This window comes from Callithrix jacchus, chromosome 14 (genome assembly GCF_049354715.1).
Source record: "Callithrix jacchus isolate 240 chromosome 14, calJac240_pri, whole genome shotgun sequence".
NCBI classification, from domain to species: Eukaryota; Metazoa; Chordata; class Mammalia; order Primates; family Cebidae; genus Callithrix; species Callithrix jacchus.
Genome location: NC_133515.1, coordinates 23,678,224 through 23,697,830, shown reverse-complemented (window position 1 = coordinate 23,697,830; position 19,607 = coordinate 23,678,224). Strand labels below are relative to the sequence as shown.

The 19,607-nt window shown below is 38.9% G+C and overlaps 1 protein-coding gene across 1 annotated transcript in view; it reads left to right on the top strand.

The window, feature by feature from the left end:
- The window catches only part of ACOXL (acyl-CoA oxidase like), a 389,909-nt gene that overhangs the window by 237,997 nt on the left and 132,305 nt on the right, over positions 1-19,607 (top strand). Inside the window, 2 exon segments of the mRNA XM_078348358.1 lie at positions 1,447-1,556; positions 11,100-11,211. Of these exon segments, the coding sequence (XP_078204484.1) occupies positions 1,447-1,556; positions 11,100-11,211 (222 nt within the window).

Below are 19,607 nucleotides of genomic sequence, written 5' to 3'. Positions count from 1 at the left end.
TGTCACTTGTGTGCTGGCCTAAAGCACCTCTAATTTCAAGGGAGCAGGGTTTAATTTTTCCATATGCCTGGGACTTGGAAAACCTGAAAGCTTTGGTGTAACTAAATTCAGGGCTCTTAACTGCCTGCGTGTATTTGACTACATGGCATTTGACAGGACATGGGATATGGCACAGTCCTCTGTTGGTTGAGACTGTCCCGTGCATTTCACACCTGGCTCTGCCCATTAATGCCAGTAAAGCTCCCCTAGGCAAAAATGCCTTGAAAGTTTTCAGCATCCCTCTTATTGGCAGGGTGGCCCTCTTTCAGAACCTCTGTATCAATCAAGTTCATGGGGATTTATTATCAGGTAATAATACAAAAGAGGACTATGCTCTATGTCTGCCTATATTGCTATCAAGGTTATTATGACAACTGTAAAACTGGTAACAACCTAAGTATTCAACCAAATGGAAATGTTTCATTAGCTATGATTTATCAAAACAAAGTTATACAGCCAGTAAATAAACAAATAAAATTCTACATAACAGTGCAAACCAAAAATGTCATTTATGATATACTCTTGATTGAAAGCATACATAACATTTTATAGGACCTATATAAAACATGCATTCATATCTAGCAAAGAAGAAATATTCTGATATTGATAGTTGAAAGAGAATAAATAAGCTATCTATTGATTTGTAACATACCACCCCAAAACTTCGTGCTTTGAGACAACAGTTTGTTAGCATATGATTCTGTAGGATCAGCAGTTTGGGCTGGGCTCACACCCAGTAGTTTTTCTGCTGTTCTATTGGTCTTTCCTGGGCACTCATGCTGTGGCAGCAGCGTGTCGGGGCTTGGTAGGGACACACCGGTCCGAGGTGACTTCACTCATATGTCTAGTGGTTGTTGCTAACCATCAACTGAGTTTCTGCCATGGACTAGTCATAGACATCTCCTTTGAACCACTGCAGAAAAGCAGGCAGTATTTTAGGCCCAAATTATAACTTTAAAGTTGCTGAAGTAGAAGACTGATAGAGGATAGAGACTGTTTTATTTGTGCATTTCAATACTATTCCCCAAAGGGCTAATTGACCAGAGAATGTCAGGGGTGAAAAAGAGAATGGACCAGCCATCTGGTTCACGAAGGCAAGTGGCTTTTACTAAAGTGTCAGCTAAAATAGTCGGTCCCAGGACCAGTGTTAGAGACTGATACAGGCAAGAAGAGAGAGTGAACAGTAAGTAGTTAGTAAAGTCAACCACAGGGGAGGATGGGGAATGGTGTGATAAATGCTCCACATTTGCCTTGGGGAAATAGAGGCCCTTGTAAGAATCAGGTCTTATATTTTATTCCTTCCAAGGAGTTCTCTAAGCGACAAATACATCTTATCAGATTGCAGTATTAAGGACACTGTCATTTTTTAGACTGCTGAGACTGATGAGTGCTAAACTCTTTCTACAGATTGTGGGGCAGGAAATGCTGGCCCAATATGCCAAACAGTATGAAGAAAAACCACTCTTTGGCCTGCTCCAAAACTGGGCTAAGTCTGTGTGGGGCAAGCTGAGGACCAGGTACATGTGACTCGGGCCGTCATTGTCATCTGCCTTCAGTGGCTTACCAGGAAGCCTGAGTTCATAGAGCCTCGGCATAATTCACTCCTGTTTGAAATTTTTAATATTTGCTATATGCAAAAAATCTTTGAATGTGTAAAATTAATGCTCATTCACTCACTACCAATTTAAAAACTAAAACATTGCTCATTCTATCCTTTCTTCTTGAGTTTCTTTTTTATTTCATGTTCACTGTTCTAAGCACTTTATAGGTTTTAATCCTAAAATCCCCATGAGGTAAGTTCTTATTTCCATTTCACAGATGAGGAAACTGAGGCACTGAGGTTAAGTATCTTGTTCAAGGTTACATGGCCAGTGAGTGGCAGAGGTAAGATTTGAACCCTGACAGTCTGGCTTCAAGATCCATGCTTTTGGTTATTTGTATTGATCTTTCAGTATTGTCTTAGCTTTATAAATAAAGCATAATATATGTAGTATCTTGTAACTTTGTTTTCACTCAGTATTTTGTTTCTTAGAATCATTCAAATTGTTATGTATAGCTGCAGAACTCCTCTTCACAGTATTCCAGAATATTCCATCCTGTGTTCTAATCTCTGCTATCAGTGGAAATTTGAGTTGTGTACAGTTTTTTTATATTTTTCATGATGCTGTTATGAAAAACCCTACACCTGTTTTCTGGGGGATGTGCACAAGAGTAATTATAGGACTTCCAAACTTAATTGGCATTACTCAGAATAAGAAATACACCTTAAACCACCATGGACACCCATATAGCCATAGGGCCTCCACCTCAAATGCAACTGAAGCAAACACTTCATGGAGCAGTGGCCACCTCCCTATTTATTACTAATGATGCTGTCTGATATTTTAAAATTTTATTTCTAAAGAATACTGATCTTAGCAGAATACTGATTTCAGCCAGATATGGTGGCTCATGCCTATGATCCTAGCACTTTGGCAGGCCAGGACAGAAGGATTTCTCAAGCCCAGGAGTGAGACCAGCTTGAGCAGTATGGTGAGACCCCTGTCTCTACAAAAATAGTACAAAAATTAGTCAGGCATGGTAGCACATGACTGTGGTCCCAGCTACTTGGGAGGCTAAGGCAGGAGGATTGCTGGAGCCCATGGGGGTGTAGGTTATAGTGAGCTGAGATCATGCCACTGCACTCGAGCCTGGGCAACAGAGTGAGATCCTGCCTAAAAAAATATACTGACCCCAACCCTTAAACTGATTTTATGACCTATTAGTTATTTGCAGTCTCTTGTTTGAAAAACTCTCCCCTATGGACTATATTACCTAGGAGTGGAATTGTTGTGTTACTGAGTAATGTTTAACTTTACTAGATAGTGACAAATGACTTTTCACGGTGATTGTATAAATTTATACCTCCATTAGCAGCATGTGTCTTGTGGACCCATATTCTATTCTCTTCAACACTTGGTACTATCAGACTTCTTAATTTTTGTCAATACAGGATAAGAAATGATCCCTCACCCTGACTTTAAACTGAATTTTTCTGATTACTCTTAAGGATGAGCATGATTTCACAGGTCTGTTTGCCATTTGTATTTCTTTCTATGTGAAATGCCTGTTAATGTTTTCTGCCTATTTTTATTTTGCGTGTGTGTGTGTGTGTGTGTGTATGTACATGTGTGTGTCTTGTTCTTATTGATATTTAAGGGATCTTTATCCTTTGTTATTGTAAATACTTTAATTATCTTTTATATGTTTGTGGCTTGTCTCATGTTTTCTTTTTTCTTCTTTTCTTTTTCTTTTTTTTTTTTTTTCTTTTTCTTGAGACAGAGTTTCACTCTTGTCACCCAAGCTGGACTGGAATGGAGCGATCTTGGCTCACTGCAACCTCTGCCTCCCAGGTGCAAGTGATTCTCTTGCCTTGACCTCCTGAGTAGCTGGGATGATAGGCACCCACCACCAAACCTGGCTAATTTTGTATTTTTTTCGTAGAGACAGGCTTTCCCCATGTTGGTCAGACTGGTCTTGATCTCCCAACCTCAGGTGATCCACCTGCCTCAGCCTCCCAAAGTGCTGCGATTACAGGCTTGAGCCACCACATCCAGCCTATATTTTCTTTCTTTTTTTTTTTTTGAGATGGAGTCTCACTTTGTTGCCCAGGCTAGAGTGCAGTGGTGTGATCTCAGCTCACTGCCACCTCGACCTTTTGGGTTCAAGTGATTCTTCTGCCTCAGCCTCCCAAGTAGCTGGGACTACAGGCACATGTCATCATGCCTGGCTAATTTTGTGTGTGTGTGTGTATTTTTAGTAGAGATGGGGTTTCACCATGTTAGCCAGGATTGTTTCAATCTCCTGACCTTGTGATCCACCTGCCTTGGCCTCCCGAAGTGCTGGGAATACAGATATTAGCCACTGTGTCCAGCGTTTTCATATTTTCTTTATGGTGTCTTTTGATTGATTGAAATAAATTTATTAATTATACTCAAACTTATCGATATTTTCTTTTATATCCAACACTTTCTGCATCATCTATTCTGAGGTCATGAAATCTACATCTTTAAAAGTTTGAAAGTCTCACCTTTTACATTTAATTATTGAATACATAGACATTTTTGTGCATGGTTTGAGGAAGGGATCTAATTTTATTTTTTACCTTTAGGGACAGTCATTTGTTCTGGCATCATATACTGAATTGGACATTCTTTACTAGTTATCTGCACGGTCTCCTCTGGCATTTATTAAATCTCCATGTATTTGGGAATTCATTCTGGGACTATTATTTTCTTAGTCTTTTTGTATATTTTTGATCCAACAATACACGGTTATAATCACTCTGACTTTAAAACAAAATATTACTGTAGTATTACATTATATTATTATATTCGAAATGTAATTCAGAATTGTGTTGGCCGTTCAGGATCTTTGGCCATTTCATTTAAGTTTTGCAATCAGTTTGTCATTTCTTAGAAATAAAACAAAGGATGAATATTGTAGGATTATACTTATATGACATATCTACAGTAGTCTAATTTGTAGAGATAGAAAGTAGAATGTTGGTTCCCAGGGGCAAATAAGAGAAGAGAATTGGTAGTTATTGTTTTGTAGGTACAGAGTTTCAGTTTGAGAAGATGAAAAAGTTGTGGAGATGAATAGTGGTGTTGGTTGTACAATGATGTGAATGTACTTAATATCATTGAGTTGTACACTTAAAAAATGTTAAAATGGGCAGGCCACAGTGGCTCACACATGTAATCTCAGCACTTTGGGAGGTTGAGATGGGTGGATCACCTGAGGTCAGGAGTTCGAGACCAGCCTGGGAAACATGGTGAAACCCCGCCTCTACTAAAAATACAAAATTAGCTGGGCCTGGTGGCACATGCTTGTGATCCCAGCTACTTGGGAGGCTGAGGCAGGAGAATTTCTTGAACTCAGGAGTCAGAGGTTACAGTGAGCTGAGATTGCACCATTGCAATCCAGCCTGGGCAACCAGAGTGAAACTCCAACTCAAAAAAAAACGGTGAAAATGATAAATATTTTGTTATTTGTATTTTACCACAAGCCTGAAAACCTGCTGAAAGTTTCTTTGAAAGTATATTAAATCTATAGATTTGTAAAAAATTTGACATATTTATAAAGCAGGCCTTCTTCTCAAAGATTTTCATCTTCAAAGTATCCTTCAGGGTTTTATAATTTTTTCCATACCTAGTATATCCTTTCATAGACTTATTACTAGTTACTTTATTATTTTGTTATTAAAAGAATATTTTTAAATTGTGATTTTTTATAGTTAATGGTTTATTATATATGCAGTTGGCTTTTGTGTATAAAGCTGACTGTACAGAAATTTCTTTTAAATGTGTCTATAGATTCTTTGGAGGTTTTTTCCATAGATAATCATTTGTAAATTATGAAGTTTTATTTCTTCCTTTCCAACTGTTGTTTCTTTTATTCTTTTCATGTCTCACAGCAAGAGATAGGACCACCAACACAATTTGAATAGACGCCATCTTACAGGGTGTTCTTTCGTCTTATTGCTGATTTTAATTTTAGAGAGAGGGTCTTACTCTGTTCCCCAGGCTGGAGTGCAGTGGCGTGAATGTCATAGCTCACTGTAACCTCCAACTCCTGAGCTCAAGCTATCCTTCTACTTCAGCCTCTTGAGTAGATAGGATGATAGGCATACACTACCACACCCAGCTAATGTTTTTTATTTTTATTTTTGGAGTCAGTGTCAGTCTTCATTGCCCAGGCTTGTCTTGAACTGTTGATCTCAAGCAGTCTCTTTTCCTTGGCCTCCCAAAGTGCTAGAATTTCAGGCATGAATCACCTCTCCCAGACTTTTATTGCTAGTTTCCTAAATAATTAGTTTAATATTTCACAACTAAAAATGATGTTTGCTGAAATTTTTCATAGACACACTTTACTTCCTAAAGAGGCTTATACATTTTAAAGTTATTTTTGTCATTACCAGATTAATTTTATCAAATTATATTTTTCTGTATCTGTTAAAATGATTGTATATTTCTTTATTTTGTTAGTTTGATGAATAACTTTTGCAAATCATCTAATGTTAAACTACCCTTGTATGATTAAGAAACATTCGATTTTATTTTGCTGTATTATCATATTTATATTTTCCTGGATTTGTCTTGTGAGTTCTTTGGGAGAATTTTATTGTATATTTATAGTTTTCCATTCTTGTACATTGTTGATTTAGATTTACGTCAGTGTCACAGCTCTCATAGAGTTATTTTGGGAGTGGTTTCTTATTCCATGGAAGAATTTGATAAGTTATTTGAAAAGAATCTGGGCTTAGGAGTATTTTAAACTATTTAATTAGCTTAATTGTTTAAAGACTAGGCTTTTCTTTTCATGTCAGTTTAAGTAAATTGTATTTTTTGAGGAATTTATTGACTTGGTTTTGATTTTATTGGTATAAGATTTTTTGTGTACTATTCTATGATTATCTTTTTAACTTCTGCTAGATCTGTAGTAGTTTCTCATTTGTCATTTCTAAAATGCTGCCTTGTGCCTTCTTTTTTTTGTTATTGTTCAATCTCATCAGATGTTTGTCTGGTTTATTGTTATTTTTCAAATAACCGGCTTTTCCCTTTGATCCTTTCTGTTGTTCCTTCGTTTTCTATTTCACTGATTTATGCCTTTGAATGTATTATCTCCTTTATTACTTTTAGAGAGCTTATTATGCTTTTTCCTTTTGTGTATTTTTAAATTATTATTTGTATTTTGAATGAGATTATTGGTCCCCCAAGTCCAAATGTATTGCACTAGTTTCTGAGGAAACTATTTATTAGAAAACATAATCTCACAATCCTGATTAAACACATGGAAAACACAACAAATGATTGTCTGGGATTTTTTATAGACATTGGAATGAAGTAAAATTGAGAAATCTGTAATCTATTTTTTTTTCTTTTTTTATTGCTGCTCAGGACCTGTTTATTCAAACTGTGGTCCATCTTAAAGCTTAAAAACAAAAGCTCCTACGTGTTAGGACTGTTTCACTGGAGTCTCTCTTAGTTTTAATGTCTCCATTTGTCCTCACACTCTAGAGTTAGTGGGTCTTCCTAATATTTCTAGCTCTGAGTGGGAAGTGTATAGTATGGATAGCTTTTCCCCCAATGTATTAGTTTGAAAATTGTCCAATATATTAAGGAATTGAAAGAATAGTACAACTCCCCACCAGAATCAATTCCATCCTTGCAGGAAACTTGTTCCCCAACTGGCCGCAAATCATCTACCCTTTCATTTCTTTTTCAGATAGCAGAGCAAGGCTTGTTTCCATCATTTTGGAAGCATGACATGCTCTCACCCATATGCAAATCTATATTCCTAGCACATTTTCCAGGACAGAGTTGAGATGTGCCAAAGGCAGTATTCCAATTGTAAATACTTGGAAAGTTCCAGTCCATTTATTTTTGTCTGAGTTATTAACCTCCAAAACAGTATACATCTCTCTCCCACACATCTAGGTTTTACTGATTCAGTCTCTGTGTTTATCCACTCAAATCCCAAAACTTTACTCACTCTGACTTTTATGTGAAAGAAGCCTTTGTCATCAATGTGTTTTCAGCACTCACTGTGTACTGGGCACTTCTTAACTCATTGGTGACCAGCAGTTACTAGGGGCTCTGCCTTCAAGGAGTCTGCATTCCTAGAGCAGTAGGATGGTAGACATAGTGACAGCCCCATGAAAAGTACTCTTGAGCAGGTTGGCACCTGAGAAAAGATGGGCTGAGAACTTACTAGTACCCTCAAATCCCTCCAATGGGCACTCATTTGTCCATACAGCAACTACCCCTCATCTGGGTACTGAAAAGCTTCCATGGGACCAGATAAGGCAGATGGAACATGGCAGTGAGAAGAGCCCTGGAAGGAAATGGCTCTGAGAAGGGGCTGTACCTGGCTCTGCAGACAGCCCCATTCAGCCTTGGCTTGTCCCTGTAAGGGCTGCCTCACTCCCTACCACTGGGGCCCTTCCTGTTCTCATCAGCCTGTGGACCTTTAGGAGGTGGTGGTAGGTGTCCAGAAAAGTCAAGATTTTGCCTTGCACCCAAGATGTTTTTCTACATTATGCTGTAAAATTTACAAATATTCAGCAAAGTTGACATAATTTTATAGGAGGCATTTAAGTACAAACCATGGAGATTACATTAACCTATTACTGTACCTGACCTATCACTATCACATCTATGGATTCATGTATGGAACTCACCCATCCATTCATCTTCTCGTTTTGATCCATTTCAAAGTAAACTGTAGACATCAGCATATTTCTAAATAATTTAGCATGATCATCTTTAGAGTTACATATTTAGTTATAATTCTTTTTCTTCTTATGTAGAAATTACATACAATAAAATGCATAAATCTTAAGCGTACATTCACTGAGTTTTGACAAATACATTTACCTATGTAACCAAACTTGTATTAAGATATCACTCCAGAAAGTTCCTTCAGGTCCCTTCTTGGTCAATCTTAAACACCCGGATACAGCCACTGTTCTGATATTTTCCCACTACAGATGAGTTTTTCTGCACTAGAACTTCACATAAATGGAACCATGCAGTATGTACTCTTTTGAGGCTCCCTCATGAACTTGGCATAATACTTTCTGACATTCACTCATGTTGTTGTTTGGATTAGCTTGTTCCTTTTCATTGTTGCAGTATTTTACTTTATGGATATAGTAGAATTTGTTTTCCATTCTCTTACTGATGAATAGACACCTGGGATGTTTGCAGCTTTTTCACTTCTGTGAGTAGAACTGCTATGAGCATTCTTATATAAACCTTTTGGTGAATATATGTTTTTATTTCTCTTAGACAAATAGTAGGAATGGAACTGCTAGATCATAGGGTATGTGTGCATTTAGTTTTATGAGAAACTGTGACAATTTTTGCAAAGTGATTTTACCATTTTACACTCCCATCAGCAAGCATGAGAGTTCTATTTTCTCCAGATCCTCAGCAACACTTCATGTCAGTGTATTTAATTTTAGTCATTCTGGTGGATGTATAAGGCCACCTCACCGTGGTTTCCATTTGCATTTCCCTGATGACTAATGATATATATTTTAATGTAAACTTTATTTAAAAATAGAGTCATTTGAATCTTCTTGTAAAATACGCAGTTACAAGGAGATTGCCTTTAGCGATGTTCCTGTTTTTAAAGAGAGTCTGCACACTCATCTGCAGTGGGCGGGTTCCTGGAGCTATGTAACATGTGACTCACGTGACTAGGTGAGTGGGTGAGAGCCCCTTCCTGAAGCACATGCAGTTCACAACCTCAGGTTGACAAACATGTTCTACCATCTGTACTCCAGGAAAGCTAGTTTCCAATAATGGCCCCTGGATGACTAAAACATACTTTTCAATAATAATATATGGAAGTTCTTTATATCTTTTATTAAATAGACTGAGGCAGAAACCCAATCTTCTTAAAGCCCAGATGCAGAATAAACATTGACATCATTTAAATTTCCTCGTAATTGGTATGTAAATACCTCCCTCTTCCCTGTCTAAATGGAGGGTGATTAGTAATTCAGCACTTGGCATTCTCAAAAGCACTACATCAGTTGTTTCTTAACGTTTCTCTCATGCCTTCTGATTAAGCAACAACAGCCACTTGGGTTTTTTATTTTTAGTTAATGTGAATTTAAGTTACTTGGGTCTTATAATAACTTATTTCCTCAGGAAGTGGGGAAAGGGGAGGGCAAGAGGCGGCAGCGCTATGGGAAACCCTAAGTGTGAATTAACCCTTCCCCTGATTGTCTGTGCTATCTAAAGGTTCATGGTGGGTCCAGAAAGTCAGCATGAAATACAGAGTTTCATGATGAAAAGCTGACAAGATTTTAAGGAGAACTTGCTTGTTTTGAGTCTGTGCTTACATCTCTTAACTCCTCTGTGCCTCAGTTTTCTCATTTGCCAAATGGGAAAGATGGGAATTGCTGCCTGCTGAAGAAAGCCACCATCTCTGTGGCACACCCTTGCCTGTGCTTGTCCATGGCCCTCTCACTTCCCTCCAGGGTGCCTCTTGCTTTAAATACTGATGTTCCTTAACAAAATCTGAGCTTGACTGAGTTCTGCCTGTGTGACCTTGAGCAAGTTACCAAATCTTGCTGAGCCTCAGTTTCCTGAACTTTACATGGGATAATTATAGTATTCTAGAATTATTGATAAAATTGAATAATTCACAGCAAATAATGAGCCAAATTCCTGATATATAATATATTTAATAAATATTCATTGACAAATACTTTGTAACAGATATATTTGATTATTAATATCCAGTTATAATAATTATAATAAATACCCAGCAGTGGTTATTATAGTCTCACTTGACAGAATTGTATGGTGGGGACTGGGCACGATGGCTCATGCCTGTAATCCCAGCACTTTGTTAGACCAAGGCAGGCAGATCACTCAAGGTCAGGAGTTCAAGACCAGCCTGGCCAACATGGTAAAACCCCATCTCTATTAAAAATACAAAAATTAGCCAGGCATGATGGCTCACGCCTGTAATCCCCACTACTTGGGAGGCTGAGGCAGGAGAATTTCTTGAACCTCGGAGGTAGAGGTGGTAGTAACCTGAGATCATGCCTCTATAGTCCAGCCTGGGGAACAGAGTGAGATGTTATCTGAAAAAAAAAAAAAAAGAATTGTATAATGGTTGAATTATACATGAATTATATAATGCCTGAGTTATACTTCATAGAAATTGTTTAGCTATTAATTAAGAAAGACTATGTAAAATATTGAACACTACTTATAATACAATAGTAAGTGGAAAAATTAGGAAACCAAACAATCTCTATACAAGGACACAGGACAACCACTTAGAATAAACTTGAGCTAAGCATTTATCAGAAAATTACTTAAAAGAATTATGAATGCAGTCAGTGAGAGATGGCATAGGGAGATTATATATATTGACACTATTTTTCTATAGAAAAAAATATTTTTGAAAAAACAAGCCCACTCTATTTCTTTCAAATGAAATTCTTTGATAAGGCCAAAATAATAATGATGGTCACTGTGCTTTTCCTCCAGTTTCCTGGCATTTAACACGGACACAGTCTATAATCTCGCCTTTCTGTTGAAAGCAGTGAAATTTCATGAACAGGTTCTTCAGCGGAGTTTGGTGGTCAGAATTTATTATAAGGTAAAGATAAACTGTGTTATATTTTTCCTTTTGACATGTGTTTAAGGGATATCCTTGCTGGTGAACTATCTGTTAAATTTAGTAGAAGATGAGTCAGCTTAATGACAAGCTTCTGGAAGTGACTAGAGCTCCTACAGACCATTTTGCATGATAGTGGTGCTTGCTGCAGAGGCCAGATGTTTCTCTTTAACTGCCCTTAGGTCGTCTTGTAGAATTCCACCTGTAAGCATCACGTGGCTGCCATGGGAGTTGATGAGTGGTATAATTTTCAGCCCACATAGGAGTTAAAAAATAATTGTTTTATATCTAGGAAGAGTACCTTGTTCTCTAAGGCAGGGAGGGGAACTGCATCAGGCATATGTAAAAATTAACATTGGGTTGGTCTAAGATGCATTCTGTCTCCTATTAAAATCCCTACGAAGCTCTGAAAAAGCATAAAACCTTGTGTCAGCATTGATAGAAATATAGAGGGAATTTCCACCAAGTTCAGTGCCAGTGAGGTTGGTTTGAAGGATCACTGTCCACCCTAGCAATATCTATTTCATCTTCTGATCCAGCACAGAATAGCCAATGGGATCTCAGGAAAAGGCTTTACTCCTCCCTCTCTCTGTCCAGGCCAGCGGTTCAGGGCTGCTGTAACCAGAGTCCAGATTGCTTCTCTCCTTCTGCATGGGAATTAGGTTCCAAGAAGGCCAGAATTGGGTTCCTGCAACTCTTCCCCTCCAATTCACCCCTTTTTATAACAACTTCAAGGTCACATCTCCAAGTACAACACAGCAGGGGTAGAAGGGAAAAGGATGGGTGGTACATAGGGATGGATATTCTCTTAGGAAATGCTCTGGAAACAGAAGTGCCCCTGGAAGCAGAAAGCTGCCAAGATCCACCTTTGTGGAACACAGCTACACTGGATGAGAACCTGCAGGAAGCCAGGGTAGGAATTGTGTAAATCAGTTTATTCCCCAGGCATAGATCTGAGGTGAGGCTCCACCAGACCCCAAGAACACATTCAGGTGGATTTAAATCATTCCACATATCCTCCACATATCAAACATGGAGCCAGCCAAAATAAGAGATGGATGTATCCAAAAGGAAAAATGCTACAGTTGCAGTAAAGAGCAGAATTAACAATGCAATCTGGGAACTGTTTTCTAAGACTGTAGAAGAAAAGGCTGAAAATGACATGGCAAGAAAGAACATAGAGACAGCTTGAAGTGGTAGAAATCTAACCTATGAATAACAAATATCACTGGAAGTGCTGGAACAAAAGGAGCAGAAATAATAATCACAGACATAGTAGAAAAAGAATTTCCTTTATGTAAAAAAAATCCTATGCTAATGGGAAAAAAGGCTTATGCTTGGACATAGATGAAAAATCTAGAATAAAGAGAACAGTATGTGAGCAACAAGACAGAAAATAATAGTTTACTCAAAAAGAGAAAAAATTAGGCTACCTGCTGTCATTCACTAGCTCCAAATGGAGTAATAAGTATTCCTCTAAAGAGGAATCTTTGTTATCTAAGCATAATGTTGCAAGCCAAATTTAATCCCTGAGTACAGGCTCTGGAAATATATTTTTAGATATCTAAGAATCAGAAGCAATTTCACTAATATAGCCTTCATTAAAAAATTATTTTAAAACTTACTCCATAGGACACAGAATCAAAATGAATAACTCAAAAATAAGAAAGTCAAGATATAAAAGGATTGGTGGTACTATGTGTTTTCAAAAAATAGTCACAAAATTGCCTGGGCACGGTGGCTCATGCCTGCAATTTCAGCACTGTGGGATGCCAGGGCAGGCAGATTGCTTTAACTCAGAAGTTTGAGACCAGCCTGGGCAATATGGCAAAACCTCATCTCTATAAAAAATTCAAAAAAAGTAACTGAGTAGTCCCAGCTACTCAGGAGTCTGAGGCAGGAAAATCGCTTGAGCCTGGGAGGTAGAGGTTGCAGTGAGCTGAGCTTGCACCACTGCACGCCAGCATGGACAACAACCCTGTCTCAAAAAATTTTTTTAAAAGTCCTAAAATTAAATATGGAAACTAAAAATATTTTTTTGGAAAAAAAATTATTTTTTTAAAAAACTTGATAAACTGGTTCTGTAATAGTCTGTACTATTTTTAAGGTAAGATGAAAGACAAAGTAAAAACATGCTGAATTTCTTACTTTAATTACAGGGTAAACAAAAGACCTTGTTTTGTTCTGACTTTAGTAATTAGAGAAACATAGGTTATGTTTCTCTAGTTACTAGAGAAATAGATATGTTTTATTAAATTGAAAGCTAACCTAACTACTGAACACAGAATGCTTGTTTTCCAAATCACTGCGGCAGACAAAGCAATGAAGATAAACAAGTGTCCAGAAGTTTGTGTAATCAGAGCAGAGCAAAGAACAAATCAGAAAGCATGTTCTTAGGAGACTCAAAGACACTCCAGTGCGGCTGCTTTAAGTGAACCCACACCAAGGCCAGGAGAGCTGGTTAAAAAGTTCCCACTGCGAATTGCTCCTTGGTTTGAGAATTTCTCTGGGATTGCTTCCCTAAATCTGTTTCCCATTAATTGTGATATCTCCTTTGTCTCTTCTAATTTGGCTCAATTCAAGACCCCTCTCTCCGGCCCCAAAAGATTAATGCTTTGATCTTGAACTAAGTTGATCTGGTAATTCTTTGAAAACAACATTTCCATTACAATATGATCCCTTAAGTCAGTCCACAATAAGCAGTGGAGAGGCAGCTTTTGATACATTTTCATCCTAGAGAGCCATAAATCCCTCCAGCTCCCACCTCTGGAAAGTGGGGGATTAGATTTAAAATGGACTATAATATGAAATAAAAGAGGTTTCAATCCTCCTAGTAAAAGCACAGACTCTCAGATTAGATTAGATTACACACTGTGATAGAAACAAATCTAATTATATGCGTTGATGTATAACTATACATATCAAAACAAAAATGATATTTTAAAAGATTTTCAAAAGTAAACAATGAGTAAATGTGTGTTGGCAAAAGCAAGATATTTTCAGATATCTCTCAAAAGATTGTTATATTAGTTAGACGGGGCTGCCCTGAGAAAATGCCACAGACCGAGTGCCTTAAACAACGGAAATTTATTTTCTCACAGTTCTGGGGCTGGAAGTTCAAGATCAAGTTTCCCAAGGGGTTGGTTTTCTTGGAGCCTCTCTCCTTGGCTTGCAGTGGCTGCCCCCTTGCTACCTCTCACGGCCATCCATCCATGCACCCACACCCCTGGTGCCCTTCTTCTTATAAGAATACTGACATATCGCATTAGGGCCCCACTGTAACAGGTTCATTTGAACCGAATCACCTATCTCAAGACTCCCGTCTCTAAATATCGTCACATCCTGATGTACTAGGAGTTGGGACATCAATGTTTAAATTTAGATACACAATTCAGCCTCTACTAGTTGGTAATATTAATTTTATCAAAAGCATTAACTAGAAAAGCAAAATGATGACCCCATAACCATAAGCCTGTGTGTACAGAATACATTTTGTCCTCCAAGATGGACCCCCTCCAATAATCCTTTCTCCTGATATTTGCACCCTTGAGTGTTCTCTCCCGTGCTGTACCAGAGTTGATCTGTGTGACATACAGCAGAAATAATGGCATGTTTCTTCCAGATACAAAACATTATGACCCATATTTGTCACTCTATTGCACTATCTCTCTTTCCCTATCTCTAATAACTCTGGGCAAAACCATGTCATAAATATGCCCTATAGGGAGGCCCAGGTGGCAAGGAACTGAAGCTTCCTGCCCACAACCACATGGGTAATGTTGGAAGCATAACCTGCAGCCCCAGTCACAGCTTCACAGACTGCAAGCATGGGACAGTCAACACTCGCTGCAACCTCATGAGAGTCCCTGAGCCAGAACCACATTATCAAGCAGCTTCTGGATTCCCAGACTTTGAAAACTGTGTACATAATGAATGTTTGGTGTTTTCATCCACTGGGTTTGGGGCAGGTTGTTACACAGCAACAGACACCTAATCCGGATTTGGGTACCCAAAGGTTGGGTGCTGACATAACAAAAGCCTCAGTGGGAGTGTGGCTTTGCAGCTGTGCAATGAGCTTTGAGAACAGTCCTAGTGGAAGCTTAAAATGGCTTGAAGAAAGGGTTACCAGAAACCTTTACGGTCTTAAACTGTAGGTGAGTACTTGTGGGAAAGTGAGGTAAAATTATTGGAAAATGAAGGAAGAGGATCCTTGTTCTGTAGTGGCAGAGCTGTAGCAACACTGTTGCCTGAAGTTATGTAGAAAGTCGAAAATGTACCCAATCAATGAGGCGATCCAGTGAAGGAGATGTCCATCCTGCAAGCTGAAGATGCTGCCTGCCTTCTTATTGCAGCTTATAGTGACGTGCAAGAAGAGAGAGAGAACCTCAAGGAAAGAGCTTTTAACATGAAGGACCTGGCACTTAATATGGTTTTGAAGATCCACAAGCTCTCCATATGGTCAATGTGTTCATTTACTAGGGCTGTTGTGACAAAGCACCACAGACTAGGTGGCTTAAAATAACAGAGATTTATTTTCTCACAGCTCTGGAAGCCAGAAGTCTGAAATCATGGAGGCAGCAGAGCCATGCTCCCTCTGAGACCCTGGGTAGAGTCCTTCCTTGCCCTTTCTGGCTTCTGGTTGCTGCTGGCAATCCTTGGTTTGCAGCCACATCTCTCCAATCTCCCCCTCTGTCATCATGCGGCATGCCCATGATATCTTCCCATATGTCTCTGCTGTCTCTTCTCTTTGTCAGGGCACTTAGTCATATTGGATCAGGACCCACCCTGATTACCTCATTTTAACCTGATTACCTCGGCAAAGACACAGGTACCAGGGGTTAGTACTTCAACATGTCCTTTTGGAGGACACAGTATAACCACAGCAGCAGACAATGCTAAAATTAAAATGGCTTCAGAGCAAAAATATAATCCAGGATGTTCCCAGAAATGCGTAATCTAAGGATAAAGCCCAGGAAACGATTGTACAATTCTTTAAGAACTGAAAAAGATTAAAGGTAAGTCTTGTTGGGTGCAGTGGCTCACACCTGTAATCCCAGCACTTTGGGAGGCTGAGGCGGGCAGATCACAAGGTCAAGAGATTGAGATCATCCTGGCCAACACGGTGAAACCCTGTCTCTACTAAAAATGCCAAAAAAAATTAGCTGGGTGTAGTGGCCGGCACCTGTAGTTCCAACTGCTTGAGTGGCTGAGGCAGGAGAATCTTGAACCTGGGAGGCAGAAGTGCCAGTGAGCTGAGATGGTGTGACAGAGTGAGATTCCCTCTCAAAAAAAAAAAAAAAAGGTAAGTCTTGAGTCATGCAAAAGGCCTTCTGGGATTACAAGGATGTTTTTCAGACTCTCTTAATTACACAATAGAGTTTCTAGGAAGCTTGAGGGCATCCTCTGTCAGCCTTTTCAACACCCCCAAGGGCCTATGTCAAAGAGATTTGTGGGTGCAGCTTTTGTCTAATGCAATGAACCTCTCCAAAGATTCACAGGAAATGCACAAAGTTTTTAAAAGAATTATATCAGCCAAAGATCTTTCAGCGTGTGCTGAAAGGTACAGAGACAATACAAAATGAATAGAGTCACTTATCTTCTACAATTGCGGAACAAGTGGAGAAAAAAAAAAAAGCACCCAGCTACAAACAAGTGCTACCTTTCATGAAAAGTCAGGATGCCTCAGAGGAAGAAGCAAGAACCCAGAGGGTAGAGCCAAGGGTCACAGAGAATCCAACCACCTGGGTGTGCATAGGACTGTGCCCTTATCAAGGAACATTCAGTGTTTGCTCAGCTGGATGTCAGAATTTATATGGACCACTGATTCCTGCATTTTTCCCATTTTTCTCCTTTTGGAGTAAGAGTATACATAGCAGTTATCCTGTCCTGTTCCACCATTGTATATTAGAGGACAACTTGTCTCCTTAGTTAACAACCTTCAAATGGAGAGAATCTGTACTTTTTTTTTTTTTTTAATTTTTTATTGGATTATAGGTTTTGGGGTACATAAGCAGAGCATGCAAGACAGTTGCGTAGGTACACACATGGCAGTGTGCTTTGCTTTTCTTCTCCCCTTCACCCACGTTTGGCATTTCTTCCCAGGCTATCCCTCCCCATCTCCCCCTCCCACTGGCCCTCCCCTTTTCCCCCCAATAGACCCCACTGTTTAGTACTCCCCTTTCTGTGTCCATCTGTTCTCATTTTTCATCACCCACCTATGAGTGAGAATATGCGGTGTTTCATTTTCTGTTCTTGTGTCAGTTTCCTGAGGATGAAGTTTTCCAGATTCATCCATGTCCCTACAAACGACACGAACTCATCATTTCTGATTGCTGCATAATATTCCATGGTGTATATGTGCCACATTTTTCCAATCCAGTCTATTATCAATGGGCATTTGGGTTGATTCCAGGTCTTTGCTATTGTAAACAGTGCTGCAATGAACATTCGTGTACATGTGTCCTTATAGTAGAACGATGTATAGTCTTTTGGATATATACCCAGTAATGGGATTGCTGGGTCAAATGGGATTTCTATTTCTAAGGCCTTGAGGAATCGCCACACTGTCTTCCACAATGGTTGAACTAATTTACACTCCCACCAACAGTGTAAAAGTGTTCCTTTTTCTCCACATCCTCTCCAGCATCTGTTGTCTCCAGATTTTTTAATGATCGCCATTCTAACTAGCGTGAGATGGTATCTCAATGTGGTTTTGATTTGCATCTCTCTGATGACCAGTGACGATGAGCATTTTTTCATATGATTGTTGGCCTCATATATGTCTTCTTTCATAAAGTATCTGTTCATATCCTTTGCCCACTTTTGAATGGGCTTGTTTGTTTTTTTCCTGTAAATCTGTTTGAGTTCTTTGTAAATTCTGGATATCAGCCCTTTGTCAGATGGGTAGACTGCGAAAATTTTTTCCCATTCTGTTGGTTGCCGATCCACTCTAGTGACTGTTTCTTTTGCCGTGCAGAAGCTGTGGAGTTTCATTAGGTTCCATTTGTCTATTTTGGCTTTTGTTGCCAATGCTTTTGGTGTTTTTTTCATGAAGTCCTTGCCTACTCCTATGTCCTGGATGGTTTTGCCTAGATTTCCTTCTAGGATTTTTATGGTGCCAGGTCTAATGTTTAAGTCTTTAATCCATCTGGAGTTAATTTTAGTGTAAGGTGTCAGGAAGGGGTCCAGTTTCTGCTTTCTGCACATGGCTAGCCAGTTTTCCCAACACCATTTGTTAAACATGGAATCCTTTCCCCATTGCTTGTTTTTGTCGGGTTTATCAAAGATTGTATAGTTGTATGTATGTTGTGTTGCCTCCGGTGCCTCTGTTTTGTTCCATTGGTCTATATCTCTGTTTTGGTACCAGTACCGTGCTGTTTTGATTACTGTAGCCTTGTAGTATAGTTTGAAATCCGGTAGTGTGATGCCCCCCGCTGTGTTCTTTTTGCTTAGAATTGACTTGGCTATGTGGGCTCTCTTTTGGTTCCATATGAAGTTCATGGTGGTTTTTTCCAGTTCTGTTAAGAAAGTCAATGGTAGCTTGATGGGGATAGCGTTGATTCTGTAAATGACTTTGGGCAGTATAGTCATTTTCACGATGTTAATTCTTCCTAACCATGAACATGGAACGTTTCTCCATCTGTTTGTGTCCTCTCTGATTTCGTTGAGCAGTGGTTTGTAGTTCTCCTTGAAGAGGTCCCTTACGTTCCTTGTGAGTTGTATTCCAAGGTATTTTATTCTTTTTGTAGCAATTGCGAATGGCAGTTCGCTCTTGATTTGTCTTTCTTTAAGACTGTTATTGGTGTAGACGAATGCTTGTGATTTTTGCACATTGATTTTATATCCTGAGACTTTGCTGAAGTTGCTTATCAGTTTCAGGAGTTTTTGGGCTGAGGCAATGGGGTCTTCTAGGTATACTATCATGTCGTCTGCAAATAGAGACAATTTGGCTTCCACCTTTCCTATTTGAATACCCTTTATTTCTTTTTCTTGCCTGATTGCTCTGGCTAGAAATTCCAGTACTATATTGAATAGGAGTGGTGAGAGAGGGCATCCTTGTCTAGTGCCAGATTTTAAAGGGAATGCTTCCAGCTTTTGCCCATTCAGTATGATATTGGCCGTTGGTTTGTCATAAATAGCTTTTATTACTTTGAGATACGTTCCTTCAATACCGAGTTTACTGAGGGTTTTTAGCATAAAGGGCTGTTGAATTTTGTCAAATGCCTTCTCTGCGTCAATTGAGATAATCATGTGGTTTTTGTTTTTGGTTCTGTTTATGTGGTGAATTACGTTGATAGACTTGCGTATGTTGAACCAGCCTTGCATCCCTGGGATGAATCCTACTTGATCATGATGAATAAGTTTTTTGATTTGCTGTT